The sequence below is a fragment of the Taudactylus pleione genome, unplaced genomic scaffold, assembly GCF_031769625.1.
Source record: "Taudactylus pleione unplaced genomic scaffold, aTauple2 ptg000201l, whole genome shotgun sequence".
In the NCBI taxonomy this organism is placed as follows: domain Eukaryota; kingdom Metazoa; phylum Chordata; class Amphibia; order Anura; family Myobatrachidae; genus Taudactylus; species Taudactylus pleione.
The window spans coordinates 61,861,712-61,884,000 of NW_028284603.1; the positions used below are offsets into that span (position 1 = coordinate 61,861,712).

The 22,289-nt window shown below is 46.2% G+C and overlaps 1 protein-coding gene across 1 annotated transcript in view; it reads left to right on the forward strand.

The window, feature by feature from the left end:
* The window catches only part of SOS1 (SOS Ras/Rac guanine nucleotide exchange factor 1), a 172,898-nt gene that overhangs the window by 101,671 nt on the left and 48,938 nt on the right, over window positions 1-22,289 (forward strand). Inside the window, exons 5-7 of the mRNA XM_088477420.1 lie at window positions 5,764-5,973; window positions 15,681-15,824; window positions 21,644-21,754. Coding sequence (XP_088333546.1) covers window positions 5,764-5,973; window positions 15,681-15,824; window positions 21,644-21,754 — 465 coding nt within the window. The remainder of the gene's footprint in view (window positions 1-5,763; window positions 5,974-15,680; window positions 15,825-21,643; window positions 21,755-22,289) is intronic.

Genomic DNA, 22,289 nt, shown 5'->3' on the forward strand with positions numbered 1-22,289 from the left:
TGCAGTCCTTTAGCCTCCGGTCCGGGGGACAGACCGGAGGCTGCTGGCAGTGGCGGCGGGCCCCCCCCATAACCCGTGGGACCACTAGACCACCAGGGATAACCGGCAAGCCAGCATCCCTGGGGTTAATGGTCAGCCAGGGGAGGAAGCCTTCCCTGTCAGCGGCTCCTCCCCTCAGCTCAGCGCGCCTTTCAGCACGCAGTCTGGCGTCGCTGAGCTGCAGATTCCTCGGCCACTCCTCCTCTGAGGTCTCCAGCGGCCATTTTCCCAGTGGCAGCGCAGATCTCAGGGAGCACGCGGACCGGTCCCCCTGTGTACCTCTCCCCTGATTAAGGACAGCGTACACAGCACTATAGCCCTCCCAGACACTGAATCTGGGCAGGTTGATTGTAGTGTAAAGGTGCAGTGAGTATATCTTCCTGCATGGTATGTGACTTTTTGCTAGTGCTGCCTGTCTGTGCTTATTTTCCGCTTACTGTCAGCTTATACCTATCCCTTTACTTCTCCTACAAGCCCTGCAGGTGTGTGGGGGAGGGGCGTTTCTACTGACCTCACTTATATAGATCACGTATTTGTGAGGTCCGTCACATACAGTTGTGTGCTACTCAGTGCCATATTGTGGGCTGTTGTTCAGCACACCGGTGAGTGCGTTTTACTTCTACCCTGGTGCCAGATATATAATATATTCTGTCATGTCAGACGAGGAGGTTGAGCGCTCAGTGGCTCCGGTGTTGGCCTCCTGCGGACGCTGTTCTGCACGAGTAGATAGGGAGGATTTGTCACAGGATGGCCTGTGTAGTCGATGCCAGGTGGCTCCTGGCCCATCCAGACCTTCTCTGGCGCAGGAACCACCGTGGGCGATGTTTTCTCAAGTGCTGGTGTCTATTGCGGACCGTCAGTCGGTCCCGACTGCTCTCCCTACTAGGGCGGTGCCCCAGCCGACCATCCCCCATTCCCCGGGTGTCCCGCAGTTATTGCGGAGTCCTCCTGGGTCTCAATCAGTTGGTCCCTATGCGGGGTTGCCTATGTATATACAGGCTTCCCCTGTACCGCAGCAGCCTGTGGTACCTTTTCAGGCCCCTATGGCGACGCCTCCACCATGGGTGGATGTGCTCTCCAACTCCGTGCAAAATTTGGCGGCCGCTTCCTCGGCTTTTCAGTCAATGTTGCAGACTGACATGCCTTCTAGGATTTCTAAACGCCCACTCATGACACGGGCTGCTCAGGTATCGGACTCAGAGGGTTCCTCAGATGATGGGGAGGTCCCTGATGACACTGACTCGGACGCCTCGGTCCAGGAAATGGATACCAAGTCGTCCATTAATGTGCGAGCACTAGTTAGGGCGGTGCGAGCTATTCTTATAGAGGATGAGGCACCGGTTCCTAGGTCGAAGTTTCCTAGTTTCAAAAAAACTAAGGTGGCTTCTGCGGTGTTTCCCCTGTCGGATCAGTTGACGGATCATATGGCGGTAGCTTGGCAGGCGCCCAGTAAGAGATTCCTTCCTCAGAAGCGGTTGGCTTCTAATTACCCCTTCCCTGAGGCACATTGTAAAAAATGGGAAACTCCACCGGCGGTGGATTCCCATGTCACTCGTTTAACTCGGGGCGCCACCTTACCATTACCGTCGATATCCTCGCTGAAGGATCCCACGGACAGGAAAGTTGAGACTTGCTTAAAGTCTATTTACTCCCTCTCCGGGGCGGTGGCCCGACCGTCCATGGCCATTTCCTGGGTGGCCAAGGCCATTGAGGGGTGGGCCAATGCATTGGAAGATACCTTCCCGGACGACGCTCCGGATGTCCAGCGGGCGTTGTTGGGACAAATGAGGGACGCCGCTTCTTACATTGGAGAAGCTTCTTTAGATGCTAGTCTGCTGACCTCGCGGGTATCGGCTGCAGCGGTGTCTGCCCGCCGATCCTTATGGTTGCGGTCCTGGAGAGCGGACTCTGATTCAAAGAAAGGTCTGGAGGCCTTACCTTTCAATGGGGAATTACTATTTGGTCCGGACTTGGACAAAATAGTGGACACCCTGGCTAAATCCAAGTCGGCCTTCCTTCCTTCGGCGGCACTGCCTGCTAAGGTTCGGAGTTCGGCTTTTCGTTCCTTTCGGGTTCAGGGTAAGGCGAAAGGTCAGTCCTTCCCGAGACAGTCTGCGAGTAAGACGGCCTCTAAACCCAAGAAGCAAGCCTGGAGTGCTCGGCGCCCTTCTTCCAAGCAGGAAGATAAACCTACGGCCTGATGGGACCGGCCTCCCTCTGGGGGACCTCAGAGTGGGAGGCCGACTTCTTCTATTTGCCCAGTGCTGGCACAATACCACCACGGATGCCTGGGTTCGAGAAGTGGTCTCCCAGGGGTACGCCCTGTCTTTTCGGCACAGACCACCCCACCAGTTTTTCTGCACAAGTCCTTCTCAGAACAAGACCAAGGCGTTACAGGTTCAGGAGGCTATAGAGTCCTTGCTGAAAGCAGGGGTCATTGTTCCCGTTCCTCTATCACAACGAGGGACGGGGTATTATTCGTCTCTGTTTCTGGTGCAGAAACCCAATGGTTCTCATCGCCCTATCCTCAACTTGAAGTCTCTGAACAAATTCCTCAGAGTTCCCAAGTTCAGGATGGAAACGTTACGTTCCATCATTCTGGCGATGGAACCGGGGGATTACATGGTGTCCCTGGACATCCAGGACGCCTACCTCCATGTTCCGATAGCATCTTCACACCAGCGGTATCTGAGGTTCGCTATCCTTCAACACCACTATCAGTTCCGGGCGCTACCCTTTGGTCTCTCCACGGCACCGAGGGTGTTCACGAAGATTATGGCAGTCATGGCCGCACATCTTCGGAACCAGAATGTACGGCTGCTGCCGTACCTGGACGACCTCCTGTTGCTGGCGAGCTCCCCGGAGGTACTGCTTCAACATCTCCACCTGACGATCGCTTGCCTGCAAGCACACGGGTGGTTGATAAATTGGAAAAAGTCCTCTCTGATTCCATCACAGCGGATGGTTCATTTGGGAGCCCTGCTGGATTCGCGTCAGCAAAGGATCTTCCTGACTCCGGAGAAGGTCGCCTCACTACAGCTGCGGATACGCAGTTGCCTGAGCCGTTGCCGCCTGTCGGTCCATTCGGCTATGAGAGTTCTGGGGTCCATGGTGTCGACATTCGACATGGTGGAATTTGCCCAGTTCCATTCCCGGCCCCTGCAGGGGCTGATTCTAACAGAATGGAACGGGTTACCTCACCGGATCCGCTCTCAGGTGCTGGTGTTGTCTCCGGACGTTCGGCTATCTTTGGCTTGGTGGCTTCAGACAGCTCATCTGGTCGAGGGGCGCCCATTTTGGATCCCGGACTGGGTCCTGCTCACGACGGATGCCAGTCTCCGGGGTTGGGGGGCAGTGACCGGCTCTTTGTCGCTTCAGGGTCGTTGGTCAGCGGAAGAAGCACTTCTCCCCATCAACATCCTGGAACTGCGGGCAGTATACAAGGCCCTGCAGTCGTCCGGCCCCGCTCTTCACGGAAGGGCGGTACAGGTGCAGTCCGACAACGCCACCACGGTGGCGTATATCAATCACCAAGGCGGAACTCGCAGTCAGGCAGCGATGTCGGAGGTGTCTCGTATCCTGTCTTGGGCGGAGGGTCACATTCCAGCGATCTCGGCGGTCTTCATCCCCGGAGTCCTCAATTGGGAGGCGGACTTCCTCAGCCGTCACGACGTGCATCCCGGGGAATGGTCGCTTCACCCAGAGGTGTTTCAGCTACTCGTGGACAGGTGGGGACTGCCGGAGCTGGACTTGATGGCCTCCCGTCACAATCACAAGTTGCCCGTTTACGGGTCAAGGACAAGAGACGCAGGTGCAAGTCTGGTGGACGCGCTGTCGGTGACATGGACGTTTCACCTGGCGTATCTGTTTCCTCCGATATCCCTGCTTCCTCGGGTTCTGCGGAAATTCAAGCAGGACGGCGGCATGCTCGTGCTGGTAGCTCCGGCGTGGCCCAGACGTCCTTGGTACTCCGATCTGAGGAGCCTCTCCATCGACGCTCCGTACCTTCTTCCTCAACGTCGGGACCTGTTGTCTCAGGGGCCCTGCCTTTACCCGGATCTGGGTCGGCTGTCTTTGACGGCGTGGCTCTTGAGACAGCCGTCTTGAGGTCTCGGGGCTTCTCCAGTTCGGTTATTGGTACGATGCTCAGGGCACGCAAGCCTGCTTCAGCACGGATTTATCACAGAGTGTGGCACACTTACTTTCAGTGGTGTGAGTCCAGACTTTATGATCCTCAGGTGTTCCGAGTTTCTAGGATCTTGGAATTTCTTCAGTCAGGATTGGATCTCGGCTTACGCCTTGCATCTCTGAAGGTTCATGTGTCCGCCTTGTCCGTGTGGTTTCAACGGCGGATTGCAATACTACCAGACGTTCACACCTTTTTCCAAGGTGTTCTCAGGATCCAGCCTCCCTTTGTGTCTCCTGTGGCTCCTTGGGACTTGGCGGTGGTGCTACGGGTCCTGCAGGGTCCTCCGTTTGAGCCTCTTGAGGCGGTGGAGCTCAAGTGGCTGACATTTAAGACGGTTTTTCTCCTGGCAATTGCTTCGGCCAGGAGGGTGTCTGAATTGGGGGCGCTTTCCTGTCGCCCTCCTTTCCTGATTTTTCACCAGGACAGAGCGGTGCTCCGCACTCGTCCTGAGTTTTTGCCCAAAGTGGTCTCGAAGTTCCATATTAATCAGGAACTTGTTGTGCCAGCTTTTCAGTCCCCTGATCTTTCAGCTGGTGAGACTTCCTTAGATGTGGTCCGGGCGCTTAGAATTTATGTAGACCGGACGGCTTCGGTTAGGAAGTCTGATTCCTTGTTTATCCTCTTTGGTTTTCACAAGAGGGGTTGGCCTGCCAACAAACAAACGTTAGCCCGTTGGCTTCGTTCCGTTATTTGTGAGGCTTATGCACAGGAGGGCTTACCTGTGCCAGCCTCTGTTAAGGCTCATTCCACTCGTTCTGTGGGTCCCTCTTGGGCTGCTAGACGTGGCGCTTCTGCTGTTCAGCTGTGTAGGGCGGCCACTTGGTCTTCAATTCAAACGTTTTTGAGGTTCTATGCGTTTGACACCTTTGCCTCTCAGGATGCATCCTTTGGGCGCCGGGTACTCCTTTCAGCACAGGAGCGTCCCCGCCCTTAGTTGTACTGCTTTGGGACATCCCCAAGGTCAACCCTGTGGACCCCCTATGGACCCTGAAGTAGAAAACAATAGATATGGTAAGAACTTACCTTTGTTATCTCTGTTTCTACGAAGTCCATAGGGTCCACAGGGCGCCCGCCCTGACGCACCTGGCTTCAAATGGGCTGTGTGGCTGGTCACCGGTTTTCTGTCTCCTATTGCTGTGAGTATGGTTTCTTGTGTGTTCCAGTCTTCCTTCTCTCTGTTCCATATTCTCCTCCGGCCTAGGCTGCTTACCAACTGAGGTGCCTGTGGCTCGGGGGCGGGGTATAGAGGAGGACCCAAGTGCATCCTGGGAGCTAAAAGCTTAACTGTGTGGTGCCCATGGATCCTGTTCTAGCTATAACCCCAAGGTCAACCCTGTGGACCCTATGGACTTCGTAGAAACAGAGATAACAAAGGTAAGTTCTTACCATATCTCTTGTTGTTTGGTGTTCCTTTTACCTATGCATATATACATGGAACATGCATATACATGTTTTGTTTTTGTTTTGTTTTGTTTTTTTAAGCATTTTTATATTTTTGTCTAGTACTCAAGCTGCTCAACAATTCTTTTCCACAGGTATTGATGGATATGTTCCATCAAGATGAAGAAGACATAAGTGTATTGTCCTTGGCTGATGAGGAGCCTTCCACTTTAGGGGAACAAACATACTACGACCTAGTTAAGTCCTTTATGGCAGAAGTTAGACAATATATAAGGGAGCTGAACCTCATTATCAAAGTATTCAGAGAACCTTTTGCATCCAACACAAAACTCTTTTCAACTCATGTGAGTTTTCATCTTTTATTGTATTAAATCTTCTTTTACTATAGAGTATGTGTTTTTTGTACTGTTTTGCAGCATTCATTGGCTTTTAATTTGTATTTAAAAGAACATTCTTAATAATAAGATTTTGCTGTATTTGCCTGTTGGAAAAGGTTTGGATTATTTAAAAGTGTTTATAGAATAGTACTTGACTTGAAGCAATTATTTTACATTTTTTATTACCATTCAGACCCCGTTTCTCTGACAATCTGTTTATTTTTATACACCTGGTCCATGATGTAAAAGGATCACTAAAGCTCAAATTAAAAGTTGCTTTATCTAAAAATACTACAAATCACAAGTATTCCATATTTCAACACAATTGAGTATGTTTGAGTGAAAGCAGTTGTCAGGTAAAAGCTGTTCACACATGCAGCGATATCGGATAATTGGCCAAAATGTGAGCATCTTGCTTGCACAAAGCAAGCCCAATCTAATCGGAATACACTAAATCGCTGTTCGGCGTGCCTAGTTGGCTCCTGAAACTTTTATAGATACATGTGTATTATTATTAGTCAACATAAAAAAGTTAAATGGAGCCCAAATTGGCTCCTGCGATTTATACATTTAAACCAGTTTGGTTATGTTTTACAAATTGTCCACTGGGGGTACAGTCAGTGGTATGTGAAGCCTGACACTTTAAATCTGAATAGATTTGAAACAGGCTCCTCCCCCCCTCTATACCCCACCTGACCCAGTTTATGTTAAGTGTCCGATGAAGTCGGGCACTGGTTCAGGCTGTTGCTAAGCCTGGTATTGTTGACAAATTCTACAGTTTTGACACTTTTGCGTCCAAGGAGGCTGTTTTTGGGTGGTACCTGATTGTGTTTTATTTTTATCCAGTTAACTTAAACCAACTTGCATTGTAGGTTGAGTTCACCGTTTATGGTATGTAATTATGGCCCAATGTTTGTATTAAAATACCAAATTGAGATGTAGTGAGATACCATATTAAGGGGCCTATTCATCATGCCATAATTATCATTAGTGATCATTATGTTTTAAACTTGCTGCGAGTTTAAAAGATGTTTTAGATGCATTCATCATACCTCCCTCAGAAAAATATCACTTCCGAAAAACTGCTCTTTTTACGGAGTCAGCTTTACGGGAAAGTGATACTTTTCCCCTGCAGCTGAGGTATCCACAAGGATTTCCTCAATCCTGCATGGCTGGCTGCGAAGGTTATCAGGGGCTGGACGCCATCTGAAAGTGGCGTTCAGTAACACCCATCAAGTTCCGAAAAAAATGCTTTTTCAAAACTTGATAAATAGCCCTGACACTTATTTTTTACAAAAGTATGTGAAAAATTTAAATTTTCACATGCTTTTGTGAAAAATAAGTGATGATGAAAGGCCCCTAAATTAGATTAAGATATCCCACTATATCTATCTATCTATCTATCTATCTATCTATCTATCTATCTATCTATCTAGGGATACAATTATACCACAACTTTTAGAGCACTAAGGCTAGGTTTGTCAAACCATTTTCTTAAATACAGGTTGAGTCTCCCATATCCAAATATTCTGAAATACGGAATAATTCTGACATGACTGAGATAATGAAACCTTTGATTTTTGATGGTCCATGTACACACACTGTCTAAGGCACAAATTATCAAAAATATTGTATACAATTACCTTCAGGCTGTGTGTATAAGGTGTATATGAAACATAAATTAATTTCATTTCTGTACACAAACTTTGCGTGAGCCACAAAATTATTGAAAATATTGTATAAAATGACCTGTGTATAAGGTGTATATAACACATAAATGCATTCTGTATGTAGGCTGGTGGCCACAATTGCGGACACATTTTGAAATTTGAATGTTTTTCAACTTTTAATGCTTATAAAAACTGTTTTAATTCACCCAGTGCAATGATTCATATATCAAATGAAAGGAAATTTAATGCTGAATTCAACACAATAAACAGAGGTCAAATATTTGCATTACAAGGGAAGTTATGCTACTTTCAGTCAGACAAAGAAGCACAGATGCATGAGATTCAAGAAGCGGATTGTAGTAACAGCTACTACCAGCCAATCAGAATCGTCATTCTGAGGACCAATTAGCTGTCGTTTATGAGCAGGTGCGAGTTCATGTTCAGAGGAGGGAAAGGTCAGTTTGGCTGTTTCATTTTGCAGAATAAAGTTGGTTACTGAAGTGCAATTACGTTGGATGTTTGTATTGTTTAATGCTATTGACTGTGTAAAAAATAAATACAACAATGTCGTCCAGGCAAAGTGGTGACTGGTCACCCAGGAAGAGATCCAGGATTGTGGTGTTATGTGAAAATAGTCTTTCTTATGCAGCAATTGTGAGAGACGTTGGTGGGAATGTGACAACATCAGGAGTACGAAAGTTTTGTTTGCGCTGTCAGGAAACACAATCTATACAGAACAAAGAAGGAAAAGGCCGGAAAAAGTTCACAACAGCTGTTGATAGGAGAATAAGACGAATTTGCGCCAGGGACAGATGGATGTCATCGCTGCCATTAGCAGTGAACTGAGTGCAACTGGTGTTTTTGTCAGTGCAAGAACGGTACGGAGAAGACTAACGGAGGTTGGCCTAAAAGGTAGGATTCCCCGAAAAAAGCCATTGCTGAATAAAAAGCATCGGCAGAAACTAATACAGTGGGCAAAAGAACACATTGCATGGACAGAAGGTCAGTGGAAACAAGTGATATGGAGTGACAAAACTAAGATATTCATATTTGGTAGTGATGGGAGAAAATATGTGAGACGTCGCATCGGGGAAGAGGTACATCCAGATTGCATTCAAGCGACAACAAAGAATCCTATAAGTGTTATGATCTGGGCATGTATGACAGCAGATGCTGTAGGCTGCATTTATGTCATAGATGGCACACTGAACAGCAGAAAGTACATTGACACCATCTGACAACCAAAACTTCTACCTTCTATCAGGGATCTTTTTCCAGATAAAGCACCATTTTTTTCCAACAGGATTCAGCTCCCTGCCACACTGCACGGATATGTAAACAGTGGTTCACGGAGAATGACGTACAGGTGCTGGGATGGCCAGGAAACAGCCCAGACCTGAATCCCATAGAACATTTGTGTTTCCGTTTGAAAAAACTGGTACATCTGAGGCGTCCATCCAATAAAAGACAATTAATTGAGGCTATAATTGTCACAGGGCACCACATAATAAAGAAGGAAGAGCTCAAACATTGGTTGGCTCAATGCCACGTTGCTGTGCTGCTGTCTTGAAAAATAAAGGATACCCAACGAAATACTGATAGGGTGAAAATATCTGTGTACTTATGATTTTACTATCTTAAGTGTTGTTTTCACTGCATAACTTCCATTGTAATGCAAATATTTGACCTCTGTTTAATGTGTTGAATAAAGCATTATATTTCCTTTCATTTGATATATGAATCATTACACTGCATGATCTGTAATAGTTTTTATAAGCATTCGAATTTGAAAAACATTAATATTTCAAAAAGTGTCCACAATTTTGGCCACCACTGTATATTGGGGTCCCATTCCCAAGATATTTCATTATGATATGCAAATATTCCAAAATACGGAATATTCCATTATCCAAAATACCCGTGTCCCAAGCATTTTGGATATGGGAGACTCACCTGTACTACTTCTCATCGCTCCCAAGAGATTTCTTAGATATAGGCTGCGGCTGAATAAACCAAACTTGTAAAAATATTTTTGACAAGAGACCAGCCAATTTTCAAGCAGACTTACATGGGCTACGATATGTAGTCAGGAAGCCGGTAGTCGAAATGCCGACCGTCGGCTTCCCGACAGTGAAATCCCACCATGGGACTAATGATAGGCATCTAAATACAGATGCCTATCATTAGCCCCACGCCGAGATCCCTACGCCCGGCATACCGATCGTGGGTAAGACTGGTGTCGGGAGCGGATAGCTGAGGTTGGGTTCTTAGGTTTAGGGTCTCCCGGGGGGATTTAGGATTAGGCACCCCCCCCCCTCGGAGGGATAGGCTAGGGGAAGAGGGGGTTAGGGTCAGCCACCCCTGGGGGGACGTTAGGGCTAGGCACCGCCCTGGGAGGGTTAGGGTGCGGGGGGGGGGGTTAGGTTTAGGCACCCCTGGAGGGAGGTTAGGGTCAGGCACCCCTAAGGGTGGGTTAGGAGGGGGGAGAGGGTTAGGGATAGCCTTTATGTTTACCCTGTCGGGATCTCCATATGCCGGTCTTTCGGCGTCTGTATTTCACGTCCGGCGGTATAACATTCCGATTCCTGGGCTACAGTTACTAGAATTGCTAAAGAAATTTGGGTGATGTGGTCACACATTCATACTCTTCAAAACTTGCAACTATGACATCACTTGGTTTTATAAATTCATGGAACCCATATAACACAGTTACATAACATACAATAATGCACATGTATTATTACATCTAGAATATACTGATGATAGATCCAGATGTAATAATCTAAGGATATGAAAAACAGAAAAACATCTTAACACATGAATCTACAAGACATCCTTCTTTTATTATTTTTCTTCTTCAGGGTCCATAGGGGGTCCACAGGGATTACCATGGGGTGTAGTTGGTTGGAGTGAGCCGTGCACCAAACAGTTAAAGCTTTAGCTCCCAGGATGCATCGGCCCTCCTCCACATAAACCCCAGCCACAGGCAGACAGTTTTTTAGTTGGGTGCTGGCAGAAGCAGTCACACCATCGCGAACAGTGGGGCTGTGTTATAGTCCCAAGCTTTTATTTATGTTTTAAAGTTTTTACTTTGTTTTTGAGCGAGTCACGCTGAGCGTCCTAATGGACGCCTGCGTGACTGCTCCTACTACCCAGGGCCGATGCGATTTTCGCAGGCGCCCTAGGCAAAGCTACACAACACTCCCCCCCCCCCACAATAAAGTAGTTGTATTCAATGTTGGTCATTTATGTTATTATATATAAACAAGCACTGTACAAGACACCGTGCACAGGTTCTAATTAATCCATTTATTATTGTACAATACATACTTAATATATATATATATTATATATATCAACTTATTGCTTGCAAAAACCGCAACAAAAGAAAAACACCCCACCTTAGAAAATATTCACATCTTTAGTAGAAAAGAGCAATAAAACAAAGCCATCTCATCTTGCAAAATAGTGCATGTCATATATGTATACATACTGATTACAAAGTCCACTCTGATACAGCGAGTCCCACTCCCAGCGCAGGCGGCATCAGTTTCCCGCTCCTCGTCACTGAAAGGAAGAGCGGAGGAGCAAAAGGAGGGGAAGTTTACTGGTATTTCTATGTCTTCCAAGGGCAAGGGTAAACAGGAAGTTTCGGCCCCTGTGCTAGTTACATGCATAACCTGTTCATCAGGCTTGTCTTTTCAGGATATTGTGCAGGATGGTCAGTGTGCTAATTATCATGTACCTCATCTCCAGATTAACTTACCAGTACCAGTGCAGGAGCCACCTCGGGTGTCCTCCTTTGCACAGCTTATGACTAAGTTAGTGGTTCGCTTATCAGCGCCTGCTAGGCTAGTACCTCCCTATGCATTCTTCCTGGATGGATGCTTATGCCCACCCAGCTCAGGATATGGCTCATACGTCTGCTGCCTTTCAGCAAGATATTTTACAAACGGACACACAGTTAGCCACCAAAGCAAATAGGCGGCCTATATTATTTCGGTCTGCCCAGCTTTCAAATTCTGACAATTCATCTGAGGAGGCAGATGATGCACAGGGTTCTCTTCCAGGGTCCCCCTCAGGTGAGGCGGCCCGTCATTCGATAGTGGATGTTCCTTCTCTAGTATGGACGGTTAAATCAATCTTGAATATAGAGGATAAGGAATCTGCTCCTAAGCCTAACGTCCCGGTGTTTAAACGACAAAAGGTGGCTAAGGCTGAGTTCCCTCAATCAGAACAGCTTACTGATCTTATGGGGTAAGCATGTAATATTCTAACAAACTGTTCCAGATTCCAAGAAGACTAGCGTCTTTTTTACCCTCTCCCACCTGGTGAGTGTACTAAATGGGAAGTCTCTCCTATGGTGAATTCTCAAGTGGCACGTTTAGTTAATAGCTCTACGTTGCCTATACCATCTGCATACTCCCTTAAGGATGCTACATATAGACTTGTCTTAAGTCTGTTTACTCGTTTTCAGCGCTATTACTAGGCCGGCTAGGGCCACAGCATGGGTAGCTAAGACTATTGAAGGATGGAAGAATGCAGTGGAAGACAGCATGTCATCAGACTCTACCAGGGAGCAACTGGCCTTCATCTCCCATATTCGGGAGGCGGCCTCTTATTTGGAAGAAGCTGCGCATGATACTGTGACCTCGGTAGTCGCACGCATAGTCCTTTGACTATGATCCTGTACAGCAGACTCGGATTCTGAGAAGGCCCTCGAATCCTTGCCTTTCTTTGGCAACGTATTGTTTGGCGCAGAGTTGGACAAGATATTGGATACTATGGCAGCCTCAAAATCTGCTTTTTTGCCGTCAGCAGCTACTCCTAAGCCTAATAGGTCTTCCTTTTGGGCCTTTCCTCCTCAAGGTAAGGCAAAAGGACAGTCTTTTCAAATGCAGCCTGCTTTGAACAAGACCAAGTCTAGATCTAAGCAGCCTTGGGCGGCCAGACATCCAGATCCTAAGTCTTACGACAAATGCCTGATGGGGCGGGCCACCTCCTGGGGGATCCCAGCATGGGAGGCCGACTTCTGCGGTTCTCCGACTCATGGCATCAGACAACCACAGACGCCTGGGTCAGAAAAGTGGTCTCTCATAGATACACTGTCGCCTTCCAGAGACGTTTTCCCCAGCAATTTTTTTGTACAGGTCTTCCATCAGACCCCATCAAAGCCCAGGCCTTTGAGGAAGCCGATCACTCCCTGCTAAGTTCAGGCGTGGTAATACCTGTTTCTTCGAGGAACTGGTTTGTATTCCACTCTCTTTGATTCAGAAGCAGAATGGGTCTCATTGGCCTATTCTGAATCTCAAGCCCCTCAACGGGTTTATCCGAGTACCCAAGTTCCGTATGGAAACTCTACAGGCTATTGTTCTGGCAATGGAACCTGGGTATTTTATGGTTTCCCTGGACATTCAGGATGCATATCTACATGTGCCTATTACGCCATCCCACCAATGATTTCTACGGTTTGCTGTTCTGCAGCGACATTACCAGTTTCAGACACTGCCATTTGGTCTGTCGACTGCCCCTCAGGTCTTTACCAAAATAATGGCAGTTATGACAGCCTACCTGAGGCGTCAGGGAGTCAGAATCCTGCCATACCTAGACGACCTCTTAATCTTGGCACAGTCACAGGCGTGACACCTACTCCAGGGCAGGCCGTTCCAAATCCAATCCGACAATGCAGCCAGAGTTGCCTACCTCAACTATCAGGGAGGCACGCAAAGTCGGACAGCCATGCGAGAAGTAGCAAACATCTTAATGTGGGCTGAACGTGATCTCCCAGCATTCTCTGCAGTATTCACCCCCAGAGTCCTCGCGCAGGAGAATGGGATCTTCACCACGATGTCTTTCAACTCCTGGTGAACAAATGGGGCCTAGCAGACATAAACCTCATAGCCTCACATCACAACCACAAGGTCCCCAGGTATGGGTCCAGGACCAGAGACCCCTCAGCAGCTTTCGTGGATGCTCTGGCAGTGCGATCGAATTTCATTCTTGCATACCTGTTTCCACCAATTTCCTTCCGCCCATGGGTTCTCCGGAAATTCAAGCAGGAAGGTTGCACAGTGATACTGATATATCCAGCCTTACCCAGACGCCACTGGTTCACCGATCTATGGAGTCTTTCCATATACACTCCTTGTCCACTTCCTCTATGGCCAGACCTGTTCGCACAGGTCCTTGTCTGCACTCGTACCTCCCTTGTCTGTCTGACGTGGCTCTTGAGTTATCCCTCTTAAGAGCCAAAAGTTTCTCTAGCTTTGTGGTGAGGACGATGCTTGGGGCGAGGAAGCCTTCCTCAGCCAACATCTATCACAGAGCTTAGCACTCTTATTTTTAACGGTGTTCACCCAGATGTTATAACCATATAGTTTTAGGGGTTGCTTGCTTTTTATTTTTACTTCTCATCTAGGACAGAGCTGTCCTCAGTACCCGGATGGTTACCTTGCATAAGTGGTATCCCGGGGTTTTCATTTTGATTGAAGAGAATGTGGTTCCGGTTTGTTGGACCTTCATGTCCAGTTTGCCGTGGCGCTTTTTCTAGACACATGTACACGGCGGCCACGTGGGCTTCCGTCCACACCTTCCTTTTGAGACTTTTGCCTCTCAGGATGCTTCCTTTGGGCGCAGGATTCTCCTTTCTGCTCAGGAGCGTCCCCACCCTTAGGGGAAACTGCTTGAGGACTTCCCCATTGTAATCTCTGTGGACCCCGTATGGACCCTAAAGAAGAAGAAATTAAGAGTTACAGGTAAGAATTTACCCTTGCTAACTAATTTCTTCAAAGTCTTTAGGGGCCACAGAGTGCCCACCCTGGCTCACCTGGCTTCATTGGGTATTTTTCTCTCGCTCACTGATTCCCTCATATTTTGTAAGTGTTTCTTGTGTAGATCGTTCTACGTTCTCCTCTCTCCTACTCCTGCCTTGGGCTTGCTTACAAAACTGGCTGCCTGTGGCTGGGGGTGGGATATATGTGGAAGGGGGCCGGTGCGTGCTGGGAGCTAAAGCTTCAACTGTTTGGTGCACGGCTCACTCCAACTAAGTACACCCCATGGTATTCCCTGTGGACCCTATGGACTTCGAAAAAATAGTTCTTACCATATCTCTTAATTTCCAACAGCTTTTCCATGGCTTACTAGTTGAACAATTTTTCAGTAGGATCTTTTCATACCAAAGGGTCAACGTCAGCCATCTCAATATAGAGGACAAACTCATAGGGCCCATACACCAGGCAGCTATCAGGGCAGTTCCCTGTTTTGCCGAAGACTAGATCGGGGGGGATCGGAAAAATCCAACATGTCGGACAATGTCCATTCCAATCCTAAAATTATTGGAATTGGTGAGTCTGGGATTATTAACTATAATTTTGCCAAACCCCGGCAAACCGCAGATCGGTCTCCCAGTTGGCATCGGCAAAATAGGGAATCTGTGTGTAGATGTATGGCCCGTATAAGAGAAAAGTTGTTGGCTTCATTCTTTTGGAACATAAGAAACCGAAGCCTGCCGCCAGGGCACATGAAACTATCAAAGTTGTTAATACTCCTATCACCTTATTTAATGATTTTGCACGCACTAAAATGTCTGTCAGACATGAAACACATCGCATTCAGAGGATAAGCTGCAGGCTTGTGATACACATGATATTTCCCATTTAAATTACTAATTATTAAAAATAGTGGCAAATATCTTCTCATTTAGGCCTCAGTACCATTAATCCTGATGGTACATTGCAAACCGTGCTTGAGTATTTAGTCAGCATATTATTATTTTCTCCATGTACATTACAATGCTGTAAGGAAGAGATGCTCAGTGTGTGGGTTTAGGAGTGAGTATATATAGTATTGTATTCTTTATGCTTTGTGCTCTAAGGCTCCTTTTTTAGTTGTGGTAATTTTTATTCGCAAAGAAAATGTATTCTCTTTTTCCAGTACAATACCAAACTATCTGCACAACTGCTTACTGCTGCACACTGTTGTAACATCAATAAATGTTTTCTTTAGGATGTAGAAAATATATTTAGTCGAATCATTGATATCCATGAACTTAGTGTGAAGCTACTTGGCCTTATTGAAGACACCGTGGAAATGACAGATGATGGCAGTCCTCATCCATTAGTAGGAAGCTGCTTTGAGGACTTAGCAGAGGTAAGATTGTACTGATATATTGTTAATATACACATGTGACAACATGTGATGTTTTTTAAAGAGAAAACTTCTGGAATCCTGCTTCATTCAAGTTAGATACTTTTTCAGAGTGATCTAACTGGCTGACAGAGTATGTATATGTGTCCAGATATGTAAACATCAGAGATTGCTGAATTTGTACCTCCCCAGAGCACACTGGGGAGGTACAACTTGCTATCTTTGTACAGTATCTTATACCACAATGATCTCGTTAACTATATGCACTTTTAACTTGTTTTTCCTCGTTAAACCTTGACTCTTATGCAGGATACACACTGGCCGATATATTGGCCAATCAATTGATCGGCCAATATATCGTGCCCCCGTCGGCCATTGTGTACAGACAATATGTCTGTGAACAATGTTGTTGAGCAGATATTTCTGCAGACATATCTGTCCATCGGCAAATGTGTACGGGAGATCAGCGATCGCCCATACACAGGGGTGCCGAGAGGGTGGGGGGAGACTGTAGATCTGTGAACCAATGCCGTCTCGGACATGCCCGGGCTATTAATATCACGGTACTGCCCTCTTGTTTGATCTTTAAGACGACTCTGGGAAGAAGAGCAAACGGGGGGAACAAATATACCAGCTTGTAACGCCACTTTAGTGCCAGTGCGTCTACAAATTCGGCTCTCGGATCTCTGGTCCAGGATCCGTACCTGGGAACCTTGTTGCTCCTTCTTGACACATTCAGATCTATTTCTGGTAGACCCCACCTGTCCACGAGGTTCCGATAAACCTGTGGATGTAGGGCCCACTCTCCTGCATTTATCTCCTGCCGACTGAGAAAGTCGGCCTCCCAATTCAGGACCCCCGGTCTATGTGGTGTACACACCAAACAGGAAGAACTGGATACCTGAGGCAGGGGGTGGGGTATATGAGGAGGGACCCGGTGCATCCTGGGAGCAGAGAGCTCGTTTGTATTAATTGTTTGGTGACCGGGATTCATACCCCAACGTATTGGCTGTGGACCCCATGGACCTCGAAGAAAAAGAGTTAACAAAGGTATGTCATACCATAACTCTTATTTTTTTAAGGGGGCGTGGCCACGCCTTCCACGATTAGGCCATACCCCCTACCCGCCTCCAGTCTGACCCGCTGCAGCATGCAGATGATGGTCATTCAGTGTGTATGAACGACCATCATCTGCAGATTGGCCCCAAGTACTGTCCTAGTTGCTATCTACCCTTACCACCTCCCTACCCCCAGTAATGCCTGCCCCTAACCTCTTTCTTGCCCCCAGTACTGCGCCAGCTGCTATCTACCCGTGCCCCCCGTACGGCCCCAGCTGCTATCTACACTTGCGCCCTCCCTACCCCCAGGGCTGCCCCAGCTGCTTTCCTAATCCCATCCTTGCACCCCCAGTACTGTTCCAGCTGCTATCTAACCTTACCCCCCTCCCTACCCGAATTCTGCCTGCCCTTTACCCCCTCCTTGCCCCTAGTACTGACCTAGCTGCTATCTACCCTTACCCCCTCCCTACCCGCAGTACTGCCTGCCCCTAACCTCTTTCTTGCCCCCAGTACTGCGCCAGGTGTCTACCCATACTACCCCAGCTATCTACACTTGCGCCCTCCCTACCCCCAGTGCTACCCCAGCTGCTATCTTAACCCCATCTTTGCCTCCCAGTACTGTGCCAGCTGCCATCTAGCCCTTACCCCCCCCTCCCTACTCTAATTCTGCCTGCCCTTAACCCCCTCCTTGCCCCAAGTACTGACCTAGCTGCTATCTACCCGTACCACCTCACTGCCCCCCGTACTGTCCCAGCTGCTATCTACACTCCGCTTCTCCCTACCCTCAGGGCTGCCCCAACTGCTATCCTGACCCCCTCCCCCTAACTTCATCCTTGCCCCCCAGTACTGTCAGCTATCTAACCTGCCCCCCTTCCTACCCCTAGTTCTAACTGCCCCTAACCCCCTCCTTGCCCCCCCCCCCAGTACTGCTCCAGCTACTGTCTGCCCTCACTCCTCATAATATGTGAAGGGACCCAGAAACAATGGATTAGGACTCCAATTTCTTAAAGTGAGGGTTCCCTTCTCTCAGTGCAATCACTGATTATAAAATAGCGATTTTCATGGATTAATAACTCAATAAGGTTACTATATGATGCAGGTATTATTATGTATTCTATTGATAATGTTATTATATAATGTGGGGATTAATAGAATATTATAAGGGAATCGGTATGAAAACCCGGCAGTCGGGATGCCTGCTGTCAATATACCAACAGCGGCACCCTGATGCGGAGGATCTCGACAAGGGTGCGGTAGGTATGGTAATCCCCCCCCTTCTCAACCCAACCCTCTGTGCAGGCATCCTAAACCTAACCCCCCCCCTGTGGCGCCTCTCCACTACTATCGGGAGTCTGGCGCCGGTCTTCTGGCAGGGTAGTGGCATTCCGGCGCTGGGATTTTGTCAGCCGTGATGTCGGCTGTAGGTATAATAACTGCGTCCCAATATAAGTTTACTATATGATGCAGGGATTACTATAAATTTGTGTTTAGAATTATGGTCTTAATTATTTTTCTGGTGTGTAGTGGTAATAAAATCCTATATTTTTTATGAAGTGCAGTCTAAATACAGTTAAATGGTAATACTTATTCCTTTCTGTGGTGTGGTGTTCGGCTCTACAGCGGTTACGTCTGATAACATCAGATTTGAGACCATGGGCTCGATCCAATTAGGAGCAAGTTCCTTACGGTACAAGTAAGTGTGGCTGTATGCTGCACTTGGGTACAGCCACACTCGCACATTTTTGATCGCAGCTACACGCAAAAATTTGCGAGATCGGGGTGAGCCCCATGTATACACACGTTGTGTTTGAGCTGATACTAAGTTGGCTTGTACAACAGTAGCTGCATGACAACGAGGACACGCCCTTACCTAATCAGCTGCTTTGACAACGGGCTGGATAGTAAATATACTGGATACTGTAAATGGCACCTAGCAATACCAATTTATATAAAAGTATGTGGGAAGAAGCCTAGGTAGGTGGCTGGATTTGAACGCAGTGCTGCATATACATTATACTGATGATTTTTTATTTATATAGCACTAAGATAATGTCAGTTGAAGGACTGGTACCACGCCCCCTTGAACTAAAAAACAAATCTCCGTACAGCCTGGAATAGGGAATGTAGGGATCCTCTGGTCCCCTTATAGAAATTAGTCAATACAGGAAACCTTTATCTGGCGCAGTTTGTCACAGGGTAAAAATGTAAATAATATATTGTGTAATACATTCAAAATTAAATCTAAAGTATAAATCACTAAGGTTCTGCTCACTTGATTTAAGTGAGGGTCAGCATAATGTAGCCACCTTTCTACTTTTTGACATTCTGGTATTCTAGAAATGGAAAAGACGCACCCAGTAGTGAAGTAACTTAAAGATCACAATGTGATAAGTATGATATGTAAAGTGCTGTAGTGCATAACCTCATACCAAAAAGGTATAATATACAGCTTACCAGAAATTACTGAAAGGAATCTCCTCCTAGCTTGCTGTTCAATCCTCATAAAAACTTCAGATATGCAACATATGCGTCTTATAAATAGACCATTACATGATAACGTTTACATTTAAAAAAAAACTTTAATAAACAAAATAAGTAATGCTGGCCATACACGCTACAATTATCGGGACGATCCGCCCGATATCGGCGGATCGCCGCGATAATTGGAGCGTGTGGGGGGGCGACCGAGGGTTAAATATTGCTCGGTCGGGCATGCTGGATTGTCCAGCATGCCTGTCCGATGCGATATTTAGAGGGTAAACTGTCGGCCGCATCGGGCAGTGTATGCCCAGCGCAGCCGACAGACAGACATTTCCTATGTTCAGGGAAATGTCTCCGCCCCCGGGGGCGGAGCGCGGATGTCGGGCTATACACTGTGAGATTTCTCTCACAGTGTATGCCGGCGACTTCTGCGGCTGGCAGGCTGCCAGATAAAATGTCTGTCGGTCTGACAGGCATTTTATCTGGTAGTGTATGCCCAGCATTACTCTCAAAGAGTTGTTAAAATTGTAACAGCATGTTTAAAGTTGTAACACCCGCATGGGTAAAATGATCTAAGTAGCATTAAATCTGTGTCAGCACCACGGCGCCAGTTTAAATACATAGGGGCATATTCAATTGGAAGCAAGGTTTGAACCGCTCAAATTTGGATTACCGTGGATTAACGTGGTTATGCGCGCTTCCGATATCCACAGTATCTAATTTTAAAAAAATATGCACACAGGGTTTTCTGCTCAGATGTAATTCTCCCTCCTGCTGCCACCGGGGACTCTCACACTCGGGGGTCACAGAGACACTAACACATACTTGCATATTACACATGCTCACACATACTACACAACATACTTGCACAGCAGCTGGAGGAAGAAGACACAGCTTCGGAAGGTGAGTAATTACTTCCTAATTAAGCTAATTAGAAACTTCCAATTTCTCCCGAGCAATTCCCGACCATTTTTCCTAAAACTGTTGCAGAGCATTCTGGGATGTGTAGGGCCACTTATTGTAAACCCCTAGTTTAGAGTGTATATCACATACATATTGTACATGTGTACCTTTCTAATGTCACCATTCAGGATAAAAAATGACAACAGGCGATTTTTAAATGATTTTACGATTAAGGTAAGGCTTTAGTTTGGGTTAGGGGTAGAATTGGGCATAACCGCCCCCGGAAAGGACAGCCAAATACTCTACATGCTGCCTGTGGACATTTTCAATGCTGATGTGACATGTCGACCTCCCCGTCCATGTCAACATTCAGAATGTCGTCAAATTCTGCCACACCCGTGTGTGTGTGTGTGTGTGTGTGTGTGTGTGTGTATACACCGTCCGTCCCCTCTCTGCTATACTTATTGGTCCTTCTGTTCTTCCTGTATAATGAGTATTCCATCACTGGCAGAGGGAGCCATTTTATGTGCGATAGTGTGTGTGTGGGTGTGTATATATGTATGTGTGTGTGTATATACATATATATGTGTGTGTGTGTATATGTATATATATATATATATATATAATAATATTAAAAATTATATTTATTCCATCCTTGCGATCATGTTAATGCAGCAGGAGGCGAGATCCTGGTCTTCCGTCTCCCATACCCAGGGGCCCAAAACGCCCTGCCCACGCCATCCTCAAACAGCAGACTGACAATCTTCTGCCACTCTGCATAGTACGACCTGTATTCCATATGTGTTCTTTCATAGTTTTGATGTCTTCAGTATTAATCTACTATGTTGAAAATAATTTAAATAAAGAAAAACCATTGAATGAGAAGGTGTGTCCAAACTTTTGACTGGTACTGTATATCTCTAATAGATATATAGATATGCTTGTGTATTTATTCTAATGTTCCATATGAAAACAATGATTTTATGTGAGGAAATTTAACCTTTATTGCTCATGTTCCATTGTTGACCGTTAGGGGAGCCATATTATTAGAATAACAAAGCTAATTTGTTTAAAAAGATTAACTTGGCAGATGAATAGATTTGTCAAATGCAGTTTGTCAGTGTGTGTGCGTACATGCAATATCTAACTAACATTTATTGTGTGTGTTTTTTTGGGGGTTTCTTTGTACTTAATTTGTATTTGTTTCTAATTTGCCTCGTATATTTGTAGTTATTGGCTTGCATTTGTACAGATGTTGCTTCTGAGTAATTTTTCATTTTTGTTACATATTGAATTAACTATTGGTTATGGTGTATAATTTTTTATATATATTCTGATTTATTCTGGCTTCATTCTCACTGTGTTCCCCTTTGTTTGCAGGAGTTAGCCTTTGACCCATATGAATCCTATGCTCAGGATATTCTCCGACCAGGTTTTCATGATCACTTCCTTGGTCAGCTTTCAAAGCCCGGTGCTGCTCTTTATTTACAGGTACATCACTCCCTGCAGGATAAATAATAATAATAATAATAATTTTATTTATATAACGCTTTTCTACTGAAGGACTCAAAGTGCTTTATATTTACAGTACAAAATACAAAACAAGCTTAAACAAGGGACATTAGTGAAATGCTTGGGTGAATAGGTGAGTCTTGAGTCTATTTTTGAAGGATTCTAGAGTGGAGGCCTCTCGAACTGTGCGGGGAAGTGAGTTCCATAAGGTTGGAGCCACAAAACTGAAAGCTCGACCCCCAGACGAATTCCGTGAGATTCTAGGTACTGTTAATAGTCCTTCGTCAACGGATCGCAGTAATCGAGTGGGACAGTAGGGAATTAGAAGCTGCTTCAGGTACCCTGGGCCATGGTTAAAATAAATGTTCTAATTTAGGACTCATACATGAATGTTACTTTTTGTTAGTAAATTATTTTTTATATTTAAAACACCTATCACAGTACAGTTATGCATGTCGTAATGCACATGGGGATTTCTAGACACCAAATAAATTGCATTGTGTTTTGTATATTG